The sequence below is a fragment of the Pavona decussata genome, unplaced genomic scaffold (assembly GCF_977016875.1).
Source record: "Pavona decussata unplaced genomic scaffold, jaPavDecu1.1 SCAFFOLD_612, whole genome shotgun sequence".
NCBI classification, from domain to species: Eukaryota; Metazoa; Cnidaria; class Anthozoa; order Scleractinia; family Agariciidae; genus Pavona; species Pavona decussata.
In genome coordinates this window covers 13044-40525 of record NW_028145865.1, presented here as the reverse complement: position 1 = coordinate 40525, position 27482 = coordinate 13044, and the positions used below count along the sequence as shown (strand labels likewise).

The following is a 27482-nucleotide window of genomic DNA, read 5'->3' as shown; positions in this document are numbered from 1 at the left end:
GTTGTTTTGTTACATTGTAGAAGGTCAAGGTTTATTACCTTCTGATCATACATGTACACTTGTTTACCAATACATACTTTCTTGGTGTTTAATTCGTTCAAGTTTATTTTTTGACTGGACAATTCAGCTATTAGTGGTCCTTCAGTTGTCCGATATGCATTCTACACAAGGAATGATAGTGCCATACCATGGAAAAAATTCACAACAGTTACTGTACGTGCCACCAGAAAGGAACCAGTCTGAATTTCTCATTCTCAACTTGTGTGTTATAATATTACAAACCAGTTATATCAGAAGCAATTCTAACTATAACAAACTTTTCTGATACTAAATTAAACCTATAACAAAATGTAAAACAAAATGTTATGTACAATAAACCTTGGCCAACACCACTAACTATGCCTTAGGCAGTCATGAATTTTAAGCTGAACAAGAAGTCTATTTAGCCTGCATTTCCAATAATTGATGTTGGGTGAATAGTTACAAATGTACAAGGCAAAATCACCATTGACCACCAGCCCTCTTCTAGTGAAGACTGAATATTGCATGCTAGAACTATAAACATATGAACATGGATATTTACTCCTTAGAGTTACATGTACCCCGACTTCTCCATGGACTTACTAAAAGGCACAAATAAATCAAAAGAAATAAGAATTGTTTAGTGAACCAGCTAGCATTTCAACCCTAGTAAGCACCATATCAATTAGAATCTACATGCATTGTTGGAAGCTTAAGCCCCCTATAACTGTGTGTTATGGTATTACAATTTTGACAACTACAAGTATAAGGGTTCGCACAGGAAACAAACAGTACTGTAAAATGTATACCCTAGAAACTAGAGATACAAAAATGCTGTGAACAAAAGTTTATATCCTTAGGCTAGCTTATGCGATTTATTTCCTCCACTTGTTTGGCTACTGTATCATGCACATGCACTGTCTGAAGTCACCTCTGCATCAAGGCAACCTCTATGAATATTTGTTTTTCCTAAAGCATGTATTTGACTTTGTGTGTTTCCCCCAGAGACCCTTATATTTTTTGTGATCCTATAAAACATAAGTCTACAATGTGAGTTTTACAAATGACACCAGTTTTAAAAGCTGGCCCAGCTGGCTCGGCAACCTAGTCATGTACAGTCATATGTAACAAATGTAAGGTTGCATAAACCTAAAGATCCATTAAAGTATTTCTGGACCATCTTGGAAAGCCATGTCACAATATCACTACTGCTAGTCTGCCCTGCTGGTGCATAGCATACTGACCATGAGTATGAGAGTCAACAATGGCAAAGGCCCCAGTCTCCCAGATCAGAAGTGCCACACTTTCACAGCCTGAGATGAGAACAGCAACTTGCCTTTGATGACAGGCCGCTCGAGTTTGCAGTGACTGGACAAGGGGTGACAAATCTCCAGAGCGCAAATCAAACCCGATGGGTTGATCATAATGAGCAATGTGCAGATCATTTCCGCAGCTCTCAACGGCATCTTCAATGTCAAGGTTTCTGGCCTCCCCATCAAAAAGAAGGTCATGAAGAGCATTACCCTCAACCATTGAGCCAACAATAACTTCAAACCACTGACTTGGTAAGATGCTCAAGGTTGGCTCTGGCAGGACAAGTTTGACAAACTGGTATCCTACCAATGACGCAATGATGGTGCATGCGTTGCTTCCTAGACGTCCACCAATAGTTGACTGACTGAGGTTTGCTGAGAAGCAGAACTGCTTCATCTCATTAAGACCAAAAGGATCATAAATCAGTCGCACAGAGTATGACATTCTTGAGGCCTCACTACTTGATGTAACCGATCCAGACACCAGGATGACATCATCACGATAACCACGCTCTGAATTGCTGTTGGTGATAACCTCTCTGCCAGTAATGACTCTTCCACGAAAAGATCCATAGTTGCTCGCAGAAAGGTTTCCACCAGCAGTAAATTTCAGGACACTAAAAATTGATTCAATGGCACTCCCATTTATTTTGAGTGGGCTGATGAAATAATCAGGATATGCTGCAATGAACCACTGACTGAAGTGCAGGAAGCCATAAACCATAAATCTCAAAAGGTCCCAGGTCTGCAAAAAAAGATCTGGATGACAAGTCTTGTTTGTGTAAAAAATTATGGTAATTTTTTGGAATGAGCAACACATTTGAAAAGTAATATTTCTTGTAAGTGTTATCAGTTGTATTTCTGAATGTAGAACATGGGAACACCTTTTTAAGGAGTATTATCTAGAAATCATTTTGAATTTAACCGGGCCAAGATCTGCTGGTTTATTAAACTCTTAATTGTTGGGCAGATTAAAATAAATGGAAATGTGAGTCAGGTAAGAACATTCCACTCTGTCAACACAATGATCAACCACATGCATGCAGATGGTATCTAATTTTGGCAATGGGAGAACAGGGTTTTTGATTATCAATTTTGCAAAACGATTTTGATTTGTTTCATCCAATTACTTTTCTTAGTTTGGACTAATTTACACCCTCTTACTGTGTAGAATTATTTTAATATTATCTAATTTGGTCTGTTAATCGGTACAATGATATGATTTGAATAATTGGATTTTTCTGTTGACTTAAGTAGATGGGCGCTGCATGCTAATACACAGTCAGGGTCTATGACATACAAATTGTATTCAAGAGTGGACAGTTTGAATGCCAGCACTGGCATTCAAACAAATATTGACTGCGAATTAAAGAAACAATGGGATCTCAAGAATTTTGTTGTCTTACAGTGTATGTACCATAATTTTTTACATCTTTCTACCTGCCAGGCTAAGAACTTGCTTTGTCTAGCTTGCTTGCTGTTATTGGGATACTCTGAAGAATGGAAAAAAAAAAGGAAACTTAATTAATTTAATTAATGTTTAAATGTGAATTAATATTAAGATCTATATGTCATATAAATTATATGTACTGCAAGTTTTCCCTACGCTAGCTGATACTATGACTGAATGACATATGCATCATACTTTACAAAACAAGTCTCTTCCTTCCTGTTATAAATCAACTGAATTTTTATGCATGGTCATCAAGCCAGCAAAAATACAGTCGGTTACGTACAGATCGAGAGGACAGCAAGACATTAGTTGAAATCACTCCATGGGATTCCCTGAGAGAAATTTAAGTCTTAGTTCTCTCACCAGTGCCTTGATGACATGTGAACCAGTCTTTAAAGAAGCTGAAGCCCTTCTCGATGTTTTCAAGAACACGTTGGTATTTGGGTGAAATAGTCATATGGCTCAATATACCCTTCTCAAAGATGAGGTGGCAAGCCTCCAAGTAGTTACTGGTCATTTCCACCATTGATGTATCAGCAGGCAATGGAAGCTTCCTTGCATGTTCTTGGAGAGCACTGATCATGTATCGTTGCTAAGGGAACCGCCAAAAAAGTACATTGAAAGAGAATTGAATTAGTACATGCTAACAATACCAGTGAAGTCTCTGAATAAAGAATGTAATGGCTGTATAATTGAAGAGGTGCCTGGAAAAAAGCCCTAAGTGACTTCTGATAAATTGCTAGATTCTCCTTCCAAATTTCCATGCATTCGCTTGAGAAACAAAAGGAGAATTTGACCTTACGTCAAAAGTCACTTAGGGCCTTATTTCACGCACCCCTTCAATTATACTTACATGTGTACAAAAACTATTAAGTACACAGTGACTGCAAAGAGGCCAATTTCAATTAATAATTTTAAAAAAAATTATCTAACACAAGGCACATAGATTTGGGGGACTTAAACAAAGAAATTTTACAAAGAACTTCTGTTCATCCCTCAAAGTTCATTGGATTCCTGATTGTTTTATTCTCCCAAGCCTTGGTGTGACATTAGCATTTTTTTCATTATTAAATCGAAATGGCTTATTGTCACACTGCATTCTTTAATATCTTGATAAATATTTAAGTAAATTAAGTCTCACAAAAGCCATCATCAGACCCTTTTAAATATCTTCTAATTGTACCTGCATTATCTTTGCTGGCAGAACATTCAAGCGGGGCCAGCTATCTCGGTGTACAAAGCTGTACCGGAGTCCAGGAACTCTTCTGGCCAAATTCTGTTCAACTCTTTCCTGGTCACGCTCATACTGATCAAATATTGGTTGCCAGCCATACTGGATACCATCTTTTTGGAAAGATTTGGTACCCCTGGGTCGAGTATTGTACAGGGCAGCAATATTGTTTTTGAGCTGTGAAATAATAACAATAGGACATTAATATTAAACTACATACCAAACAACAAAAAATGTGTTTTAGTCGCACGTTGCGATTGCCAACCATTACTTTCAACAGTTTTCATTTCTTCATTCGCGAAGTATAACTTAGAAATTGGTTCCATTGCAATGAATCCCTATGAAGTAATGTCACTGTACGTAATATTAGACTATCATAAAAATTTGTAGATAAGTCAGATGAAAGGCACTGATCCTGAAACACATCAACATTCACACAGAGAGAATTAAGATGAATATTATGAGGAATTCTCTGTATGCAATATGCATGCCATAGTTAAGTAATAATTTGTATTACATTACCCATGGGAGGGAAGCTGTTAAAGTTAAAGAAATAGAGAAGGAGCAATAGAACATGTATATTAGACAAAAAACGACGTCATAGCTGATGAGCAACTGTGATGTTGACAAGGTGTGTATCTAAATGTACAGTACTGTATTTTACCCAACAATAATTTATGCAAATTAAGAATTAACACAAATGTTTCATTGTATTAGTTACCTCGTGAGAAGGGCAGATTACCACAAATACTCGCTTGTCCTCACCATCCTCATATGGATTGTCAAATGATGCTGAAACAGCAAATGGGTCTTCTCCATCAGCAAGAGACAGCTGCTCATGTTCATAGCCACAGAGAAGCTTTATAAGGGCTAGATTCGATGAGGCTCCATCACACACCAGCACTCGAACATGGAAATTGTACAGAGTGAAAGCCTGGATTGTCCTCATGACACACTCAAGTAAAAATTGGTGGTCCCATGAACTGGCACAAGTGAAATAGGGCCCAATGACATCAAATTGTGATGTTAGATCTCTCCACACAAACTGCAAGATGTACGAGGTTTTCTGCTGATCGAAATCTTCACCCACACTCATGAACACATCATTTAGCCAAGGAAGTTCTTCTGGACTCATAGCATAACCTCTAATGGTTGAATTCATTGAATTCCAAACAATCTTGGACTGCACCTGTGTGATCAGAGTGTAAAGTGTCTTAAACAAAATGGTAGCCTACTCAGAAATAATGACAACCTGAAATAAAATTTTCATGGTACATATATGTATCAACAATTGAAGGCGTGGTACGTGGAATAAAGCCCTAAAAGGGACTCTTGATCTCCTCCCTACTTCTCCTTTATTAAAAGAAGGAAGAAGAAGGCAATTTGCTAAGACAATGTAACAGTCTACTTAGGGCTTATTTCCACGCACCAATTCAATTGGGTCACATATACATGGATACTTGCATGATTCTTGTTGAAAGCAATATAGCAAGATTGAATGCCATTATTCCAAAAAGGTGCCAGTTACTGACAATACATGTACATCTTAACAAGGTTGTAACACTTGAAGGAAAGAAAATTTGCCTTAACTTTTCACTGAATGACAATCACTCAATCACTCAATCAATCAATCAATCAATCACTCACTCACTCACTCAATCAATCAATCGACTCAGTAATGCAGTCGATCAATCAATCAATCAATCTTCCACCTAGAAAAGTAAACTTTTTTCATTTTTAATTGCCAACTTAAATTATTCTCTCTGATATTCAAAAAACTTTTGATTATCTCTTTGACATTTCACCAGTCTGGAATCAATGCTTAACATTCTTCCTAATCATTTCAATCTCATGACATCTCCTGACCTTTGTCTCGTCGAAGATGAGAACTCCAACACCCAGTGGTCTCTTCCTTCCAGATTCAACTTTTTTAGCACAAAATTGTTCATACACTTGACTTTGATGGGCAATATAGCTCTCATGAATCCCTGGCCCATCTGCATTCTTACTGACAATTCGTTGCAGTTCTTTGCAGCAAGGTAGCTGGAGGATGCCAAGACTTCTAACTGCACGAAATGCAGCAGGACTTCTGGTGTAAACAGCCAGAGCTACATGTAAACAAAGCACACAATAATAATTATAATTAAAAACAATGCAAAAACTCCAGGCAAAACTGTCCTTCGATTTTTTAGAGGGGTATAATTATCATTGATTTCATGAAGTAGTTGCCTGGGATTGCAGAAAATCAAAACACACCAAACATATCAGTATTATGATTTGTCAGGGATGAGAGAGTTGGTAAATCATGATGAAGTTTGCATCCAACAAGACCACTTGTAATAACTTTATGTTTAAAACAAATTACACAAATTATCATTTATTTTCTACCAGTTTCGTCATTTCGCCTTCAGTCAGATCTGCTGCGAAAATAAATCTTCACACAGCCATTTTAGGTCTGGTATCACTTCTTTTTAAGTTAGTTTTATTTCAAATGTTGTATATAAAAACTATTACTCCGGAAAACCCACCAATTCTGATAGTTGCTGATGACCACCTGTTGCCTTGTTTTCCAGTTTTTAAAAAACAATGGTTAGAGTATTAGTAATATGTTGCCAATGTATTTAATTAAGAATTACTCACTCACAGAAATTACTTACTAGTCAGTCTGTGGCAATTTCCAAAGAAAATGAACATTTTCTAATACCAAAATGAAATTTACACTAAACTTATGTAACACTTGATTTAAAACCTTTGCAAAGACGTGTGTGTAAAAACTAATAAGATTTAGCCCTAACAGCTGCTTTTTTATGAATTTACACTAAGTCTTACGTCAAGATATCTAATAAAAAACGTATGATGTTGGAGAAAAATGAAGGACATCTTAAAAAGGAAAACACGAAGTTGTTCAGACCGAAATAAAACCTCTAACGCTCTCGCTGCTCTTGATATGTAATAAAAATAAAATGAATTATAGCAGTTATGTTTAAGCCTACCGTTCTTGCGCTGATCTTTGAAAAAAGCTGCTTTTTCCATTTGCCACATTTCACGAATAACAGCTCCGCTTCCAGGTTTGTGGCTGTCAGCTTCGTTGAACACTTTAGCGAGGCCTTCTTGGCCTTCCTTGCAGGATTCCAAACAGTTGATGAGTGTTACCAGCTCGCTGTTTTGTTTCTCATATACTGCCACAGAGCTCCTTTGGATCATTCTCTCAGCTATTCGGCGATAATTTTTCCTCTCTCTCCGCACATTCTCCTGCCGCGCTTCCTGACTTTCTGGGCTCAAAACAGACAGTCGTACCTTAGATGAGGCCTGTTGCCTTTGCAGTCGATCATTTTCGTGAAGGCTTTTTCTCTTGTCCCGCAAAACGAGCATTTTCCTTCGAACCAACTTGCATTCGCCACACACATCAGCCACACTCTCTGGCATTCCCTCACTCAACTGCTGCTTGCGGGGTTTGTGCCACAACTTACATTTAATTGCGCTCACGTGCCGCCACGGCCAAATTTCTTCTTTGACATTGGAAGGTTGAATGCGTATGTCCGATATTATGGCATCGTAATCCACTATACCAGGACACATTGCAAACCCAGAGTTCACTCGTTTTTTTTTCGACCGCACGTTCCACAGCCACCTTGTTTCTCAAATCAATTTTTCCTTCCTCGAGTGTTCTGTAAATAAAAACTTGAAACTTGTAATGTCCAGAAGGACTGAACAGTAATCGAACTGGCTGGAAACTTCCAAGGTCTTTCCTGTAACTCTTCTCCTTTTGAGGATAAACGCTAAGAGCTGCACTGCTTTGATGACCCGATATTGCTTCCAGTTCGCACTGTAGCGAACCATCGAGGTGCGAGATGCTGGTTTCGAGTTCTTTTAAGATCTGCACTTCGCTGGATTTATTAAGCTCTGCGAGGGTATTTTCATACGACCGTTCTTCGGCCTGCTTGCATCTCTTGGATAGTACGGATTTTAAAGCTTTTATAGCAAGTCTGGGACTTTTTCTTACTGGCACGTGTTCGCCGTACGGCACATCTTCGATCTTCCTCTTTCTCCCAGAAGAACGCCCCTCCTGAACATTATCGGGCTTTACACAGGTTATTTGACTTGGGGCCCTTTCAATACTATCACCTACATTGATGCCGAAGTCTAAACGTCGGTATATTGTGCGTGGAAGGGGCATATTGAATATTCAATAGCCTTCCACGCAATCCGCCATTATTTTCACTGACAACCTCAGATCGACCCTCAGATCGAGGTTGTACTTTGTGCGGACGTCTAGGAAAACAGACTTCCTTTTCTGTCTAAAACTAAAAATAACTTTATTGGAATCGACATATCCCGGCCAACGCCCTCAATGTCCCTCTCTGTCCCTCATTTTCTCTTGGTGTTGCTTAATGGCATCTCTTCTAATAGATAAAACAAGACGTAAATCACTTACATAATGCTACGTTATTTATGTGTTTGGTCTTACTTTAAAATAAATGCTGAAGATTGGAGAAATATTAAAGTACTGATCTGTTGACTATCTAGAGTTACTGTTGTTGTGTGAGGATATCACAATTACAATAATTGTAATCAATCATAATGATAAATAAGGTACCGACCTTAACAAAGGATAGCCCCCATCCCCAAGCAGATTCGTGTCACCAGGAAACTTAATGGCAGCAGATCGGTATAGCCCAGAATTTCGCGGAACCCTGGAATCGTGAACTGAGCCTAGCCAACCAACAAGTATGTCTAGAAATACCATATTGTTGTCACATACTGCCTGCAAGGTACTAAATTAACGGTGTCAGGGACTTTTCACTTTTTATGAGGTAAGGGGGAGGTGGCGAAATGCCAAAAAAAATTGGCCTTAAAGCGGCGGGACGCCAAAAAGATATTGTCTGTAAGAGGGGGGAGGGGAGTCACTTCAGAAATTACCCTAAAATGTTGTAATGACAGCATGTATGATGGTGCAAACTTTTCTACCAAAATGCTCTAAAATTGCATTTCTGAGGTTCTAAAAAATCCCCCAGTTTGTAATGGATGGAACGTCATCAACTCAAAACTACTTGATAAAGTTAACTCCCAAAAATGCATGTAGTTGATATATAACAGTGCCCCCCCCCCCCCCATAGGGAAAAAATCTCCGGTTAAGAAGGGGGCATTATCTACCAAATCCCACCAGTCCCCCCCCCCCCTCCCCCGCCCCCACCCCATAAAAAATGAACTTTCCCTCAGCTGGGATTTCCGAATTCCTTTGTTCAAGATTATTATTGTACAATAATGACATGCTCACATACTTTGTACCCATCATTTGATGGGCTTAATATGAAGCTTTTATAACTCCTCGGCCTACCTGTAGATTCAGAGAATGAAACTTCTTTCTGTTAATATAGGCATCTGGTTCATGCTCAGGTGCACGAATACACACATGGGTACCATCAATGAGTCCGACTACACCAGGAAATCCTCCTTCAGCTTGGAATTCTGCTTCTATTTCACGAGCTTGAAGAGCTGTTGATTTAGTTAAAAGATTTAAAAAAAAAAACACACAAAAAGCACAACTTAAAACAGCCTTTTAATTAATCGAGTCATTTGTCGATCCGTCACAAAAAAGGTTTACTCCCAGATAATAGCAATAGCAAAAATTATGTACTGCTTGACATCAAAGTAAGTATGCATTTCAGTCAATAATGAAGAATACTCACCATTGGGCCACTTGATGTAGCGGCCACAGAAGTCGATGATGACCCTTTGCGTGACCCGACGAATGGCTCTGTGGGCACTGCTTATAGACACATCAAATGGGTCAGCGATTGTACGATAGGGCTCTTTATTTGCTACACTCCATAGGAACAGCAGTATTTGCTTCTCCGGCAGAATCGTAGGCCGCCCAGATGTGTTCCCAGTTGGAATGCGTCCGGTGTGCATGATCTCCTGAGCCAACAATTCGCATGTTTGTCGAGTCATGCGGAAATGGCTTTTAATTTTTCCCCGCAAATAGGCAGGGATCGTTGCTTCGAAATATTCGTTTACACGATTTAAACTTCTCCGCATAAAAATGGAAACTGCCGACAGGAGGATTAAATCATCTTCGCTGTCGATAACAGAATAAAAATAGAGCTGTAACCAGGATAAGACATATTAGGTAAAAATCGTTCTCTGGTTAAAATTTTTAAAAACACGAGCTTTCGGCTATCGGTGTATAGCCTTTAACGAATGAAAAAATGTAGCGCGTAAACGGAAATATATATACAATATGGTGCTAAAATTTGAGAATAAAAAGAAGTGTGATAAAAGCTTGAAGGTAAAAATGGAAATGAGGGCTAATTACAATAAAATGGAATATTGCCTAGGCAACTGCTTTGAGTTATTGTCCGCGTCGACAGTTTTCGCTGTGTGCCAGGATTCGAGTGTTCTACGCACGCGGTAATCGCCTTTGTCAATAACACAAGCATTGCCAAAATCAATGCAATGATTGTTTTTCCAAGCATGGTTGGCAACGTTAGATCCATTAGAAAAATTCTTCAAATTTCGTTGATGTTCCTTTTTGCGTGTTTGGAAGCATCCTCCGGTTTCACCTATGTAGTTCCAAAAACAGTCTTTATATGGAATTTTGTAAAACAACATTACACTGAAGATCCGAGGGTTGTCTGAACTTTGGAGACGGGAATTCTTGTTGAAGGGTTTTTAATGGTTTGTTGACAACAGGGATATCATTTTTGCGAAGTAATCTCGTGAGGGGCTCTGATAGGCCACTGATGAAAGGGAGGCATGCAAAACCTTGGTATGTACTAGATGGATCGGCCCACTGGAAAAACATAGAAGCCAATTCTTCTGGTGGAGGAACTGTAGATGGGGGTGGCTTCTTATTGAGAATGTTAGAGATAACAGCTGATGGGTAGCCATTAGCTTCTAACGCAGCCCTGACATGGTTGGTTTCACGAGTTTTTCCTTCAGGGCTGCTAGGGAGGTTGGATGCCCGGAACAGGAGGGTCGAGGCTGTGCTGATTTTGTGTTCTTTTGCATGATGAGAAGAGAAATCCAAGTAACGGTCAGTATGGGTTGGCTTGCGAAATATATCAATGACGGCAACTCCATTTCTTCTGGTAACCAAGGTGTCTAGAAAGGCAATTTGGCCGTTCTTTTCATGTTCAATTGTGAAAGAAATTTTGGGATCACAGGCGTTAAGAGTATCGTGGAAGAGAAGTGGCTTGTCACAGTCGCTTAAGACAAACTGAATTTCAGTATTACCGTTAATTTCTCGGCGGTTTCGGCAATAAAAATTTACCAATGTGGTCAAGAGAGCTATGCGATAAGATTGGACACTAATGAGTGATTCTAAAAAATGATCATCGTTTTTCATTTTTTTTTTTTTATAGAAATTCAATTTAGGCGGTTAACAGCGTGAATTATTGATTTACTTTGTTATGCATTCGTTCATTTATTTCAATTACCAATTCTGCACTTTGCTGAAAGAGACTTTGAATTAATTTCGGGTTGAACTTAAGAATTCCGACCAAGATTAAATTACTTGCTTACATCCATTTCTTTAGACTAAACCACAACTCTTACCGGGACCGGAACGGGAGGGGGGAGAGGGGGGGGAATGAGGGGTTATGTCGGACTCCCACCTCCATAACTTTGCAAGTATAAAAGCATGACAGTGAGACTTGGAGGATACATAGTACATCTAACGATTTCTCCTTCGAGGTTCAAAACGCGAAGTGGTGACGTCATATCACGTTGCAATAAGAGCATGATCGCGAAATGGCGGCCATCTTGGATTTAGGGATTTTCCCATAACTTCAGGAAAGCGCCGAAATTGAATGAAAAGTTATCTAAACCAATACAGGACTACTATTATAAGCTAAAAAACAAATGTTACTGGAAGAAAAATGCCTGTCAAAATTTGGCTGCCATTGTAACACCAAAGTTTATGATTACTCAACGAGCACATCAAATGTTTTCCATATAAATTTCTGTAAAGTCTTTAAGGTTGAGGGCGTTTGCTCAAATATTTAAAAACTCATTCAGCTCCAAGTCACCTTGGGCATCCGGTTTAGTTAGGGTTAAGAAAAACACAACATGAAAAACTTAACAGCGGACACGACTTTGAAGTTATGTATTTACTACAGGGGACTGTATTAATTTGGGTCTTGGAATGCAGAGTAGTTCAATCCCAGATAACAGAATCACAGCTTCCTCTGAACTAAATGCCAACACATCAGCCAAGAATGGCCGATTGAACTACACAGCAGGATCATCATGGTGTGCGTCCACAAATGATAATAATCCATATCTACAGATTGATCTAAAGACACTTCATATCATCTGTGCTGTGTCAACTCAAGGAAATTCCCAAGGAGAGGACTGGGTAATGACATACACCTTACAGTCATCCAGAGATGGCATAACGTGGACAAATTATGAAGACATTGGTTTAGTTAAGGTGAGCTTCAGGATGCAGGAAGCGAAACTACTGCAACTAAAGGGCATACCTAACTTCTTGTGATACCCCGATCTGGTTACAACGCTCATAAAAGTTAGCGTGTGTTCCTTTGTATTCTTTAGCGAAAGAGATAATCTAAGTCCTTAATTCAACAGAGTCACTTAAATACAATTCCAATTACAACTAACTTTGTTTAACTTATTCTGCCTATTTATAACAGGATAGCAACAATAATAACAACAATCTCTACTGAAGGGTTAATGTCAATTAAAGAAAAGCTGAACTTAAAAATCTGGCAAAAAGTTTGGACAATCCAAATAGTTGTAAGGCTAATCGAGTTGATGGCCAAAAACTATTAAGAAAGTTCATAAAATAATTGAAAAGATATCATTCATTTAATTATAATAAAAGGTAAGACTTCCTGTAGATTGCAGTTAAATTTGACAAGGATTAGAATTCTAATGAAAAGAATGAAAATGAAATGAAAACAAAAATGCTGTCAGAAGACAACTTCAAGAAAATTATCATATTTTTTTTTTTTCCAAAATTTTAGTTTTTCCAAGGAAATGGTGACAGGAATACCGAGAATAAGAATTTAATTTGGGATGGAATCTTAACAAGATGGCTGCGATTCGTGGGAAAAACAAGCCACAACAAGTTCTGTATGAGGACAGAGGTTTTTGGAGTGAAACAAAAACCAGGTAAAATAACAATAGTACTTCTCCGGGTTTTGTTGCGGTCAATGACGTTTTGAAACAAAAATACTTTTTCGTAGGTTTTGAATTCGTACCGTATGTATACTTAATTAATTCTTTATAGTGTAGAGTTATAGACAGATACAAGACATTCGAAGAAGATCCATAATTTTAAGACATATTTATTACGTAGCAATTTTTGTAAAAGTGGGCTTATTACAATTACTTGAGAATGTGGACAGATATTATAGGAGGATTTGCCACACTTTAATCTTGACATACAATAGGCTTCTTTTCCGTAAGCATGCAAAATCGTGACATAGAAGATACACCTTGACTAGTCAGCAGAGTTTAATTTCAATACAAATTATAGTCACCTGCTTATTTTGTTCAATGCTACCTTTCTTTGAATCAAGAATAGCAGTGCAAAGTACATCAAAGATGAATAAAACAGTTCGAATATACAATAAACAGCGGACTAAAACAGCACGGTGGTGTGATCGTTAGTTTGTCGGACTTTCGATCGGGCGGTCGGAAGATCCGATCACGAAGGTCGGTGATTCGAGGCGTAAAGGTTGGTTCATTACTGTGCTGTTTCCTTTCTTCGTTGTCTTTCTTCACTCAGGTGCATAAATGGGTACCGGCGACATACTTTCTGGGCGAATGTAATAGTTTTTCTTCTCTCCTATTTGACCGTCACTTCTCCCACCCGGCCCTTTCGCACACCGCTGTTTGGTCGGAAGGCTACCATTTTTGTACTTTTGTAATACATTGAAAGAGGAACAAACTAAAAGCTACAATTTTACTGAACATGTTCACTGGTAAATAAGTAAGATCGACGCCGCACCTTTTTCTCAACTTGAAAAATTGGTTCTTGTATTTCGCAAAAGTTTGAGACTCACTGATAATGCTGCTTTTGAATGCTATTAAATGTAACCTCATCCATTTGAAACGAATAAAAAATACAGCTAAAGTTCACGTACTCCAATTAAAACGCTGTTTGACTTTTAACAGAAAACCTTGCTTTTGGCAAGAGTACATCCCAGTCTTCGACCTATAGTGACAGCTACGCCAGTGGTACATCAGACAAAGCAGTGGATGGAAATTCTGACACAAAATTTAGGAATGGACACTGTTCACACACTCTGAAAAACAATCCCAGTTGGTGGAGAGTGGACCTGGGCTCAGTTCACGTGCCAGTATTTGAAGTGCGCATAGTCAATAGGGTTTGGTATCCCCAGAGAAATAAAGACTACAAAATAACATTAGGTGAGTACTTTTGAAACAACCTGTTTATCGTGAGGCAATTAAGTAAACAATGGTGGAAAATCACAAAACCAACTGTAAAAAAAAAACATACAGTTCACGAAGGGACTGTTTAATATTAGTGGAGCGCGCGGAGCCCCATTGGTAAGAGAAATTAGTAATGCATCGATGCCAGAAATGTTGGTCACTTCCGTCCTTCTGTCCGTCCGAACGTCCGTATGAACGTCAGTATGCAGCACCACAGGAAAAGCAATGCGAAGGTGAAGAGGTGCTGCCACCCGCGTTTGTTTTGGAGGGAAGTTGCATCGCCAACTGCTTTTAAAGAAAAACCAAAAGAACTTTTGAAGGCAACAAAATACAAAGTCAATTTATGTGTTGACTATAGTGGCCAACAGCGAGAGAAAGAGCGAGACGACTAGCGGCGGGTGCATGAAACAAATCTACTCTTTAAGAGGCGGCACGTCATCAGAATATTGAAGTGAAATCAGTTTACTCCGATCCGGCGCTACAAATCATTGGACCTTTTTTTTTTTATTTTTTCGAAGTGTGAAACTTTTCGCTTACTTAACGTTGTAAAACGAACGCAAAAATCAGCATGAGAATAAAAGGACTGGTTATTATCCAACGAGGCGAGTATACATGTGATTTTGTTGACAAAACTTTGTTATTTTTTCTGTATATTTTTTTTGGCAGTGTTGCCGACAATGAAACTTGTTTACATAAGTTTCATACTGCTAACCTCAGAGCTGTCTTTTGAGCTTATTTTTCGCTACATGTTCGTTATTACCTTGGAGTTTTATCTTCTTATCTCGTCCCATTTTGTTTCATTTAAGAAAATTAGATTCTTAGCTAAAAATAGTCCGTCAAACAAATGTCTCCCAACATTGTGCCCTTGGCATAAACTACTGACAAGTTTTTCTCGGATATATTTTTAATTACAGGATTTATTTGACAGAAAACAGACACAATGCTTAAAACAATAGGATATAACTTCAAACACTAAGATGTTTGTACTTTTCATTCAAAGTCTTTCAAAGAATGTTCGTTAAAAGCGAATGTAAAATTAAAGTGTGCTTTCATTTTCCTCATTTTGGCGTGATCTGATAAAAAGTTAATGTATGGTCGGTTAAGATTCATATCGAAATGACTTGTCAGTGATTTTGCATTGAAGGGTTATTTACCGACTTTCCTTTCGTTGTCATCATGATTTGTTTCGTCTGTGGCATTTTTTTAAAGTTTCGCACAACAAGTCAAGTATTGTTGTGGTGTTAAAGTTTAATGCAATTGAACACATTTATGGCTAGGTTTTCATCAGTATTCTTTAAATTCACATTTCGTGCTCTTAAAGCCTCAATATAAAAACTATTAGCTAACTACACTTTAACGATTACACTGTTTTATATCTATAAAGCGAATACAAATACTAACTAAAGGAAGCTGTATGTAAAAATTGACGACTCCTTTTTCTCCTCTTAACGGCAGGCCACAGCTCAACTGTTACAAAGAATCCTCGATGTGTGGGACGGTACAGTTTTACTGATTTTATAGCATCAGCTGTATGTTACAACAACCCACTGAGGACTGGGAGATATATTGGTATCATGACTACAAAGAAACAGTTTTTTCATCTATGCGAGGTGGAAATTTACTCACGAGGTAATGTAACAGAAATCAAGTTGGTAAAGATGAAATAGGGATAAAGTATGAGGAAGAGGCAAGGTTGCTACAGCATACATCTGTCTGATGTGTACAGTATACCAAATGTTAAGGTGAAGTGTTAGTTTGGCAGCGAAATTCTGTCATTCTCTAGTCATCATACATGGGCACCCAACGAAGAAATTCAATCAAACCGCTAAAGAGTGCCTGACTGTAACTTTCGAGAATCGCTGGCCAAGCTTGAAAAATCGAAACTCCTGATAATTTGCCTGAAGTTTACTTTTGGCGAACTATCTTCGAAAATATTATTTGAATGTTCTTGAAATTTATAGTTTTCGAGAATTTTGGAGAAAACGAAATTACTGGTTTTACCTCATTAATTATGCAAAAATCTCATTCAAAATTAGCCAAGTTCAATACGCTTGTGTTGAAACAGTACGCAACGCTAGAAAACGAGGTCGGTTTTGAGGAAAAGCATAACTCACCTACTTTCTACCAATGGGACCTATATAAACTTTTGTAGAACTTTGGAGGATCTTATGGCTCTTTGAAAAATTGACATTTTGAGGACTTCGCGATGAGGCGAAAATTGAGTAAGTTTGAAGGTTTAAAATGCATCTTGGTATGTCAGGTATGGACTCCAGAGGAACATTGTGATGAAGCTTGGGTCTTCGTCTTTAATTATACGAAATAAAAATCTGGGCAATCAATGCACGCGCTGACGAAAACCAAAGGTGGTGAGGCTTCGTTAACAAATTTGCATAATTCGCAACTGTTGAGTAAATGCTTTGTTGTGGCGACTCGGTGAAAACATTCACCCAAGCTATCTTCAAATGGTCATTTTATCTCATACTGCATTTGCCTGTTTCTCTTTCTTGTTTAATAGCGTGGTAGAAAGGATCTGGACAAAAAAAGTGTGTGATCGGAAATGAAAATATTCGCCAAATTGTGGTGGGAAATTTGCATAATGCAAATCTCCCAATAAATCTTTCTGCAAAGGAATCTAATTGGGAAGGTTTCGTTAAGAGTCTATTATAAAAGGAGTCAAAACAACGTTTAATAATCCGATTTCAACAAATAATTGTCGAATCTTAACCTTTAAATTTATATAGTGCTTAACTGATGATCGCTATTGCGTTACCTGCGTCACGTCAATAGCTGTCGATATTGCCCACAAACTAACTTGTGCTGCAAAATTGCCATTTACAACAACTAGGAAAAAAACCATTATTTACTGGCATATAAGCGGTTTTGCCAATAATTAAACGTTCACATGACACTGGAATCACGTTTAAAAAATACAAAAAAACCCTCTCTGTTCGTGCTGTTTGATACTGTACCGTCGCAAGTGACTGAAAAACCAATGTCAGCCGGCACGCCATATTTTAACGTAATTCCTGGTATGAAATAACACACATGTACGGATACACGCTTGAAAACCTGTGTGCCAGTTTCCGTTTAACAAAATAATACTCATTTCTTCCTACAGTCCACATTGGCTGTAGGGCATTCATTTATCTTTGTCGAATGTCAACGACAGAAACGCGGCTATCTCAGTGACACTGTATACACGCAATGTCTACTGCGTACATCACTGGTAGCCCAAGCTCTATGAGCGTTCAAGGGACCTTTGTTTGACCTTTGTATTGTCACGTTGTAATTCGAGTGTCACGATGAGTGTTACACAATGGCGTAAATTATAAGGGTTTATATGGGAATTTACGAGAGTGTTTTGGAGTCGAAAATAAAGGGCATAAATGGGACAAAAATGGCTGACCTTGCCTCTTGATGTCTTGCTAGTGTTTGTGTGACATCATTATGGCCATTTCAGTACGATTCCAGTGGGTTTTTAAAGGTTTGCTGAACATTTTCCTCAATCTATATCCTGCTCTATATGTCCCCAAAAGGTTGGTCACTTCAGTAGCAATAATATAGGTCTTATCACGGTTTTCGACGCCATTTTGACGTGTAGGCAAACAGGCTTGAAATAACAGTGTTTGTATGGAAATCCGATGTCAAATAATTCTCATAAAACATCACTTCTGAAAAATTCATGAATTGGAAAATTTTGACACTAGGAAAAGGAGTTTAAGAAAAATTTGGAGGGATGTAGCTGTGCCAGAAAGCGTCCAGTCGTGTTTTGAAATTTCCATACATTTGTCTGTAAAGCGAAACAGCCGTGACTGCTACTAAAAATAGTTCGCAGGAAAAAAATACAGGGAAATGTATGGAAAGTTCAAACCACGACTGGACGCTTTCTGGCACAGCTACATCCCTCCAATTTTTTTCTTAAAGTCCTTTACCTAGTGCCAAAAGTTTCCAATTCATGAATTTTTCAGAAGCGATGTTTTATGAAAATTATTTGACATCGGGTTTTCATACAAATACTGTTATTTCAGACCGCGGACTGGGTATAAGGGAGAACTGAAGTATGACAATCATATCTTTCTTGTATTCATTTTCATTAAGTTTGAGATGTATAAAATCAAGTTTCCGTAGTTATTTTTGTCTCTTTATTGTTGTTTTTTAAAAACGAAACAATGACTGGGAATAAAATAGTGAGGATCGACAGTGCAAACATAAAATCTTGCTTTATCTCAGCGAAAAAACTGGATTTTTAATACGCGCTGAAGAGAGTCCGGCATTTTAGTTTTTTAGCATTTATCTCAGGGTTCGATATGATGAAAACTTGCTCTTGCAGTGCAGATTAAATGCGCAAAAGAATGTTTGATGATCATTGACCGTGATCAACTAATGAGGCCACGTGCACAATCATGTAGATATCGTACATAGACATTTATGCAGTGGACATTGCTGAGATACCCGTGTTCCGATCGTTGACATTCGACAAAGATAAATGCATGCCCTACAGCCAATGTGGACTGTAGGGCATGCAGTCGGTCCGTAGTCCGTAGTCCATAGTCCTCCTACTTTAGTACCTCTTTAATACCCAGTCCGTGGTCCACAGTTCTTCGTCTTTATACCGACCACGTTTTTAACGTTGCGATTTATTTCAAAGAATACTATTGCTACCGAAGTGACCAACGTTTTGGGGAAATATATATATAGTAGGATACCGTATAGAGAGAGGAAAATTTTCAGCGAACCTAAAACCCACTAGATCGTACTGAAATGACCAAAATATGGCACACAATACCTGGCAAGATATCAAGGAGACAAGGTAAACCATTTTTGTTCAATTCATGCCCTTTACTTTTCAAAACCAAAACACGTTCGTAAATTCCCATACAAACCCTTATAATTTACGCCATTGTGTAACACTCATCGTGACATGACAATACAAAGGTCAAACAAAGGTCATAGACCTTGTGATGCATGCAGTTCTTTATAACTTCATTTGGCATTCCGTTAAAGATAAAATACAGCGATTAACCATCATAAGCGACTATAAGAATGGTGGATTGCGAATGCCACATATAGAAACTCTAATTAAAACTCAAAGAATTGTGTGCATGAAGAAATATCTGGACAGCCATAATAGCACATGGAAAATATTTCTTGATAGCTATCTTGCTGATTTCGGTGGCTCCTTTCTAATAAACTGCAACTACGATGTACGTTTCCTGCCAAAGACACTTCCTAAATTTTATAAGGAATGCTTAAGCGAGTGGGTAGAATACAAAAAATCACCAGTTGTCACCTTACCTGGCGTGCTAAAAGAAATTATTTGGAACAATAAGTTTATGTGTATAAATGGAAAACCTTTTGTTCAGGAACAAGGTTCTCAAGAAAGGTTTCCTCACTGTGCGTGGCATATTGTCTGATGAAGGTAAACTGAAATCATGGAGCACATTGCAAAACAAAAACTTAACAGGTGCGAAGTACTTTGTCCTTATGAGTATCTTTGACACCATCCCATTAGAATGGAAGACGCTTTTAAAGGACATGCCAAATAACCCGCCAAGAAATAATGAATGCCACGATAACACTTTTCCCAACTCCTCTAAAGAGGTATATTGGGATCTCATTGGGAAAATTGAGAAACCCCCGGTTTCAAAATGTAAATATGAACAATTATTTCCGACACACGATCTACCTTGGAAGGATATTTATCTTCTCCCTAGAAGTGCTACGCTAGACTCTAAATTGAGAGAATTTCAGTGTAAAGTCTTAAGCAGAATTCTTTATGCAAACAAAGCCCTCCACAGAATGGGCATTTTAAATTCACCTGCGTGTACCTTTGTCAAGTATCAGACGAATCCCTGGAGCATCTATTCGTACACTGTCCAACATCAAACGTTTTTTGGCTTTTTGTAGCTAAATGGTTGAAGATTTTCTTTATTACAATTGATGTTTTAACAAGCACCGATATAATGTTTGGATTCTTTAGAAAAGATATGCCGTTACTCAACCATATTATATTATTGGGTAAACAAGTTATTTATCAAAGCCGATATCTTAATATAAAACCTTCCCTTTCACTTCTTAGGACGAAACTAAAAAATGCCTATCAGTTAGAGTTTTTCATAGCTAAGCAAAATAACGCCATAGATATTCATAATGCGAAATGGAAAGCAGTGCTCCCTTTCAGTTCATGCCTCTAATTCGGTAGTAAAAACTGTGTTATATGTAGAGTACTGCATTGTCAGTATTACGTAACCCGTATTGTAAGTAATGGAAATCATTGTATTTTCTTTTTTTGCTAGCAAGGTGAATAACGGAATTGTAAGTAGAGTCTTTGGATTGTTATTAGCGTATCTAACCTGTATTACTATTATCATATGTAGAGTAATATTAAATAAAATTATTATTAAAAAATGCAGTAGACATTGCGCATATACAGTGTCACTGAGATACCTGTGTTTCTGTGCATGCCCTACAGCCAATGTGAACTATGGGTATAAACTGAGTTAAACGGAAAAACACAGGTTTTCAAGCTCTCATATTTCATACCAATAATTAGATTAAAATATGGCGTGCCGGCTGACATTGTTTTTCAGTCGCTTGCGAAGGTACAGTATCAAAAAGCACGAACGAGAGTTTTTTTTTTTACTGACCCGCTTCTGGGTGATTATTGTTTGGAAGGCCACTGAAAAAGGTTGGACTAACTATTTGAAAAAGCATTCCAGTAAACAAACTTGATTTAATTAATAATATTCACTTTGACCGACTCTATGTCTAACTTTCGCACTCATTTGACAAGCGCGTATTTTTTAAAGATGATTCCAGTGTCATGTGAACGTTTAATTTTTAGCAAAACCGCTTATGTGCCAGTAAATAAAGCCTGGTGAGGTCTTTTTTCTAGTTGTGGTAAATGGCAATTTTGCAGCACAAGCTAGTTTGTGGGCAATATGGACAGCTATTGACGTGGCGCAGGTAACGCAATAGCGAGCATCAGTTTCGCACTATTAGTTAAAGGTTAAGATTCGACAATTATTTGTGGAAATCGCATTATTAAACGTTGTTTTGACTTCTTTTATATGGAGGGTTTCGCTCAAATAGACTCTTAAACGAAACCTTCCCAATCAGATTCCTTTGCAGAAAGATTTATTGGGAGATTTGCATTATGCAAATTTCCCACCACAATTTGGCGAATATTTTCTTTTCCGATCACACACTTTTTTTTTTGTCCAGACCTTTTCTACCACGTTATTAAACAAGAAAGAGAAACAGACAAATGCAATATGAGATAAAATGACCATTTGAAGATAGCTTGGGTAAATGTTTTCACCGAGTCACCACAACATAGCATTTTCTCAACAGTTGCGAATTATGCAAATTTGTTAACGAAGCCTCACCACCTTTGGTTTTCGTAAGCGCGTGCATTAATTGCCCAGATTTTTATTTCGTATTATTAAAGACGAAGACCCAAGCTTCATCTCAATGTTCCTCTCGAGTCGATAGCTGACATACCAAGATGCATTTTAAACCTTCAAACTTACTTAATTTTTACCTCATCGCGAAGTCCTCAAAAAGTCAATTTTTCAAAGAGCCATAAGACCCTCCAAAGTTCTACAAAAGTTTACATAGGTCCCATTGGTAGAAAGTAGGTGAGTAATGCTCTTCCTCAAAACCGACCTCGTTTTCTAGCGTTGCGTACTGTTTCAACACAAGCGTATTAAACTTGGCTAATTTTGAATGGATTTTTGCATAATTAATGAGGCAAAACCCGTAATTTTGTTTTCTCCAAAATTCTCGAAAACTATAAATTTCCAGAACATTCAAATAATATTTTCGAAGATATTTCTCAAAAGTAAACTTCAGGCAAATTATCAGGAGTTTCGATTTTTCAAGCTTGGCCAGCGATTCTCGAAAGTTACAGTCAGGCACTCTTAAAATGTTGTCTCCTATCTGTGTCCTCAGAATGTTTTGTGTTCGTTTAATGACATGTTTGTGTAAGCTAATAGAGCTTGATCTGTTCGGATGAAAATTTAAGTCACAGAAAGTTTTAGGGATCAATTAAAAATATTCCAGAATTTAGGCGATTTTGTTGGATTGACGAAAGTGCTAGCAAACCTTTTCTTTGCACTTTTAACGACACGTTTTGCTCCTTCAAAAATGAAAGGAATTAGTTTTCAAGCGTTAAGAAATGTAGGGCTGAAATTTTGTGGATGTAAACTAGATTTCCAAATAGTTTGGCTCGAATTGAATCCAATTGGACATTAAGAGATAGTGTCAATTCTGTATCTAGCAATATTTTATGCACTAAACAATCTAACTCATTGTCGCACTTCTTGAGGACGGAAAACTGTTTGTCAAGATCTTTCGGGACAATAGAGTGTTTGTCTTTATGGTGCTTGCCAATGGAAAGATGACAGGTGCTATGTGCTCACCCGCGCGCTGGTGTAAGTGCCTGAGTGTATATAGCTTAATTACCTCCCTTCCAAATAATTTAAAGTTTATTCTGGTTTAAAGCTGTTAATGGAAATTACAACAATGAAACTATCACATTAGTAATCGTTTTTTTTGGCAATTCTTGTATGACAGAAAACCTTAACATGGCTAATTCTTAAACTGAAAACTAATTTCGAACTTATAAATTATTTCTCCAAGAAAATCTGGCGTTTCGTAAGCCGACAGACCAAATAAGCACGTCGCACGATTATGATAGCAACGCTAGCAATGCAGTTGATGGTAACAGCAATACAAATTTTAATATTGGATCTTGTACACACACACTTGACGCAATTAACCCCTGGTGGAGAGTGGATCTGGAACGAGTGGAGCCTGTGATTGAAGTGTACATTGTCAACAGAGGAGACTGCTGTGGAAAAACACTGGATGAATTTGAAATCAGAGTGGGTAGGTTGGAGTTACATCAAACCTTCCGGTATTATTTGTACGCTCAATAAGACTACTAAATGCATAACTTGGGAAATGAATAGGGGCTGTCATTTCATAACACAAGGAATATTTAGGAATACAGTTACTTTAATTTAAGCTTATTTAAGAGCGGCTGCCTGTAAGAATTGAGAACTGCATTTCAGCGACCACTTGGTCGAATTTCTTGTATTTCGCCTGAAGATACCCTTAGATTAACTATTTTCGAAAATCATATTTTAAAGTTCCAAGGTATTTTATTTTTTGAGAAAATTGCAAGAGTTTGAAATGCGGCCTAGGTGCGGTCACAGGCCGATGAAAACCGCGAAAATGTACGTCAAAGGACGAAGCCCCGTTCACGGTGTAGAATAACCCAATGAACTTGAAACTTTACACAAACCTAGACCAACCATCTTACAAGAAAATTAATACGATAAACATTCCAAACTCGCTGGCTACTTTCTAAAGCATGCAGATTTGTGTCCGCTACTCAAAATGGCCTTGAAACTAATGCCTATTTTCATTAAAATAAAAGTGTTTCTGGTATGTAATTTTCTCTAAATTACATCTCATATCTCAAAAGAAGAAGAAAAGAACTTTATTTGTTCCAAGTTTCAAGCTCTGATTCAAACTCTTTCCCACTCAAGGAAGATCGAATATGCGTGCGATACTTGCGGCTCGCAATTCACCTCACGAATTATGAGATCAGAACCGATTCACAAAGACTTGACATCTGGAGCCCGTGAATGTTTCCAAACATCACATATTGGGCCCTAAAACTAATTTGACTGACTGAAGGCAGCCATTCAATGTTTTTTTTATCCCAGATTTCTTTCCTATTCTGCCCAAAACTTATATAGTTGTTCCCGTCAATTAGCCTACGACACATGTACAGTCAATTTGCATACCATTTCGATGTCGCAGGAAAAAGTAGTTGAAATCGAACTTTACAGCTTCTTTATCTTCTTAAATGAAGCAGTCGGTCAGTAAAATGGAGAAATTAAAAACTTGTGACTTTGTTCCTGTCGTGTTGTTAGGAGTGTTCGTATTTAGCAGCGACGGCTCAAATCAAATAAGCCAATGTGACACTGAACAACTGTTATGTAACTCGATATTCACTTCGCTGATACGCGCACGTGATCCTGGCCAGGCATCCCGCCTGCGTGTGGAGGGCGCTTTAAGAAACTGTAAATAGTGAAAAGTACTGCTTGTGGGCCAAGCTACGACTACCCTGGTGATGAAAACTTTGTCAAGTTAAAAGGCTGTACAAGAGATGCGAGAGCCTGTCTTGCCAGCTTTGTTTTCCTTTTTTATTTTTTTTGCGAAAAAAATTTTATACAGACCCTGGAACGTCGATTTTTTCGCGAAAAAAAAAAAAACATCCATAACCACCATGCTCAGAATTAAAAATATGAAATCTGTATTCTGTATATTTGAGAGCATAGTAGTGAATTCCCCACCAACCCGACCTCCCCCCCCCCCCCTCCCTAGCTATAAGCGTCAATAATATTGTGGTTATCGTTTATATTCCTAGACCGTTTTCTCGCTGCTCCTGCCAGTTTCTTTCAATTCCAAGAAAAAATAGTAATATGAAACCTGAAATTGGAAAATAGGCGAAATACGGCCCTCCCCCGCTCGTGCTATTAACAAGGTAGTTACGGCCCTCACCCGCTCGTGCTAGTAACAAGGTAGTTACGGTCCTCACCCGCTCGTGCTAGTAACAAGGTAGTTACGGTCCTCACCCGCTCGTGCTAGTAATAAGGTAGTTACGGTCCTCACCCGTTTGCGCTAGTAATAAGTTAGTTTTCGTGGCAATCACCGGACAGACTAAGGCTGGCAAGATTCCTATATCTTCTCGGAAATTGAAAGAAACTGGCAGGAACAACGGGAAAACCGGTTTAGGAAAGTAAATAATAACCACAATTTACGCCAATCGCCAGGTGGGATGGGGGTGGGGGAGCCAACATCAGCGAAGTATATCGAGTTACAGTTGTTTTGTCACACTGGCCTATTGATTTGAGCCGTCGCTGCTAAAAACGAACACTCCTAACAACACGACAGGAACAAGGTCACACGTTTTTCTCCATTTTACTGATCGAATGCTTCATCAGTAAGAAGATTAAGGAGCTGTAGACTTTGATATGCACTACTTTTTCCTCCGACATCGAAATGATATGCAAATTTGGTGCACATGTTTCGTAGGCTAATTGACGGGAACAACTATATTATTTTAGAGCAGAATAGGAAAGAAATCTGGGATAAAAAAACATTGAATGGCTGCCTTCAGTCAGTCAAATTAGTTTTAGGGCCCAATATGTGATGTTTGGAAACATTCACGGGCTCCAGATGTCAAGTCTTTGTGAATCGGCTCTGATCTCATAATTCGTGACGTGGATTGCGAGCTGCAAGTATCGCACGCATATTCGATCTTCCTTGAGTGGGAAAGAGTTTGAATCAGAGCTTGAAACTTGGAGCAAATAAAGTTCTTTTCTTCTTCTTTTGAGATATGAGATGTAATTTAGAGAAAATTACATACCAGAAACACTTTTATTTTAATGAAAATAGGCATTAGTTTCAAGGCCATTTTGGGTAGCGGGCACAAATCTGCATGCTTTAGAAAGTAGCCAGCGAGTTTGGAATGTTTATTGTATTAATTTTCTTGGTCTAGGTTTGTGTAATGTTTCAAGTTCATTGGGTTATTTTACACCGTGAACGGGGCTTCGTCCTTTGACGTAAATTTTCGCGGTTTTCATCGGCCCGTGACCGCATTTAGGCTGCATTTCAAACTCTTGCAATTTTCTCAAAAAATAAAATACCTTGGAACTTTAAAATATGATTTTCGAAAATAGTTAATCCAAGGGTATCTTCAGGCGAAATATAAGAAATTCGACCAAGTGCTCGCTGAAATGCAGTTCTCGATTCTTACAGGCAGCCGCTCTTAAAGTTGTGAGTTGCTTCGTTTTGCGTTGAAAACCTGGTGGACACATTTTAGTGTGGTGCCTCTGGAATAATAATTAAAACAGTTAACAAAACATTCGGTAAGCACCTTTTAAGTCACATTGCATCCTGCACCCTACAATGGGTTTCATTAGCTGTTCTAATCTTTTTTGGTACATTTACAAACAGGTGAAGTTCTGATCTTAATTAAAAATGCAATATTTTTATTTATAGGTTCAATATCCAGTAATGGTGGAGTATCTAACCCTAAATGTGGTGCCAATTACAGTGTTCCTGAAGGACAAGGCATGTCGTTTTTCTGTCGCCCTAGTTTGTACGGACGATATGTGACTATTACTAACAGGAAAACTGGTCCACTCACACTCTGCGAAGTTGAAGTATACTCTGCACGAAGAGGTACCTTCGCTTGCTTTTTTATTCTGATTTTAATCCATTCATAGCAAGATTATTAATCCAGTCATGATAGCCCTCGTAGAAACATCGAAATATTGAAGGGATAATTATTCAAACGAAGTTTTGGCCAGGTTAGGAAAGCCCTGGGACCATTTGTATTGTTGGCTTTTTGTCTATTGGGAAGTAAGGGTATAAACTGAACTACAATTTGTTCATTTATTGTGACACCACCCATTTTCGCGTATTATTTATGCACCCTTATGGTTAAAGGAAAAAATAAGAGAATAGCAGTGTCCCTTTGGGATTAGCTTCCAGGTATCACGCTCAAAACTATTGAATGCCACTAGACGTGGTTTCTGCAAAAGTCCAAACCATCCACTTCCACATAATGGTTTGAAAGACCGTTTATCACTTACTATGATGCTCTGTGGTCAGATAATATTTTCGTGGGCCACGAAAATCGCGATCACTGTCAATGGTATGGGTCGAAAGAATATCCGTCTCCATAGCGGCGAAGATGGATCTCAGAGGGACTCATAGAAGCCCCTGGCCTGAGCCAGCAGAATGCCAACACAAAAGAATTGCCTAATCATTTTATAGCGTACTAAAAAGACGGGAGAGAAATACTAAGCTCCCGCAACACAAACCTCACAGTTACAGAGCAGAACACAGCCGCAACTAGAACAGACAATGGTTGAAAAGAACAATAGGAGAACAGCTGTGTTCCTTTGGGAGTAAGTTGTAGATATGATGGTCAAAACAATTGAATACCACAAAACGC

General features: G+C 38.2%; 1 protein-coding gene and 1 pseudogene across 2 annotated transcripts in view; one reads left to right on the top strand and one right to left on the bottom strand.

Moving 5' to 3' along the window:
* The window catches only part of LOC146449165 (uncharacterized), a gene marked incomplete at its 3' end in the record, with an annotated part of 32095 nt that extends 5391 nt beyond the window's left edge, over positions 1 to 26704 (top strand). Inside the window, exons 2-7 of the mRNA XM_085101947.1 lie at positions 12139 to 12452; positions 13006 to 13153; positions 14162 to 14416; positions 15896 to 16069; positions 23084 to 23332; positions 26522 to 26704. Coding sequence (XP_084958073.1) covers positions 12139 to 12452; positions 13006 to 13153; positions 14162 to 14416; positions 15896 to 16069; positions 23084 to 23332; positions 26522 to 26704 — 1323 coding nt within the window. The remainder of the gene's footprint in view (positions 1 to 12138; positions 12453 to 13005; positions 13154 to 14161; positions 14417 to 15895; positions 16070 to 23083; positions 23333 to 26521) is intronic.
* Positions 53 to 8327, bottom strand: LOC146449166 (uncharacterized; annotated as a pseudogene). The gene is made up of 8 exons (XR_014860723.1): positions 7011 to 8327; positions 6547 to 6593; positions 5885 to 6126; positions 4740 to 5207; positions 3971 to 4195; positions 3151 to 3379; positions 2775 to 2827; positions 53 to 2079 (listed from the first exon to the last, which is right to left on the bottom strand). The product of XR_014860723.1 is annotated as an uncharacterized LOC146449166 (transcript).
* Positions 26705 to 27482: the final 778 nt, after the last annotated feature.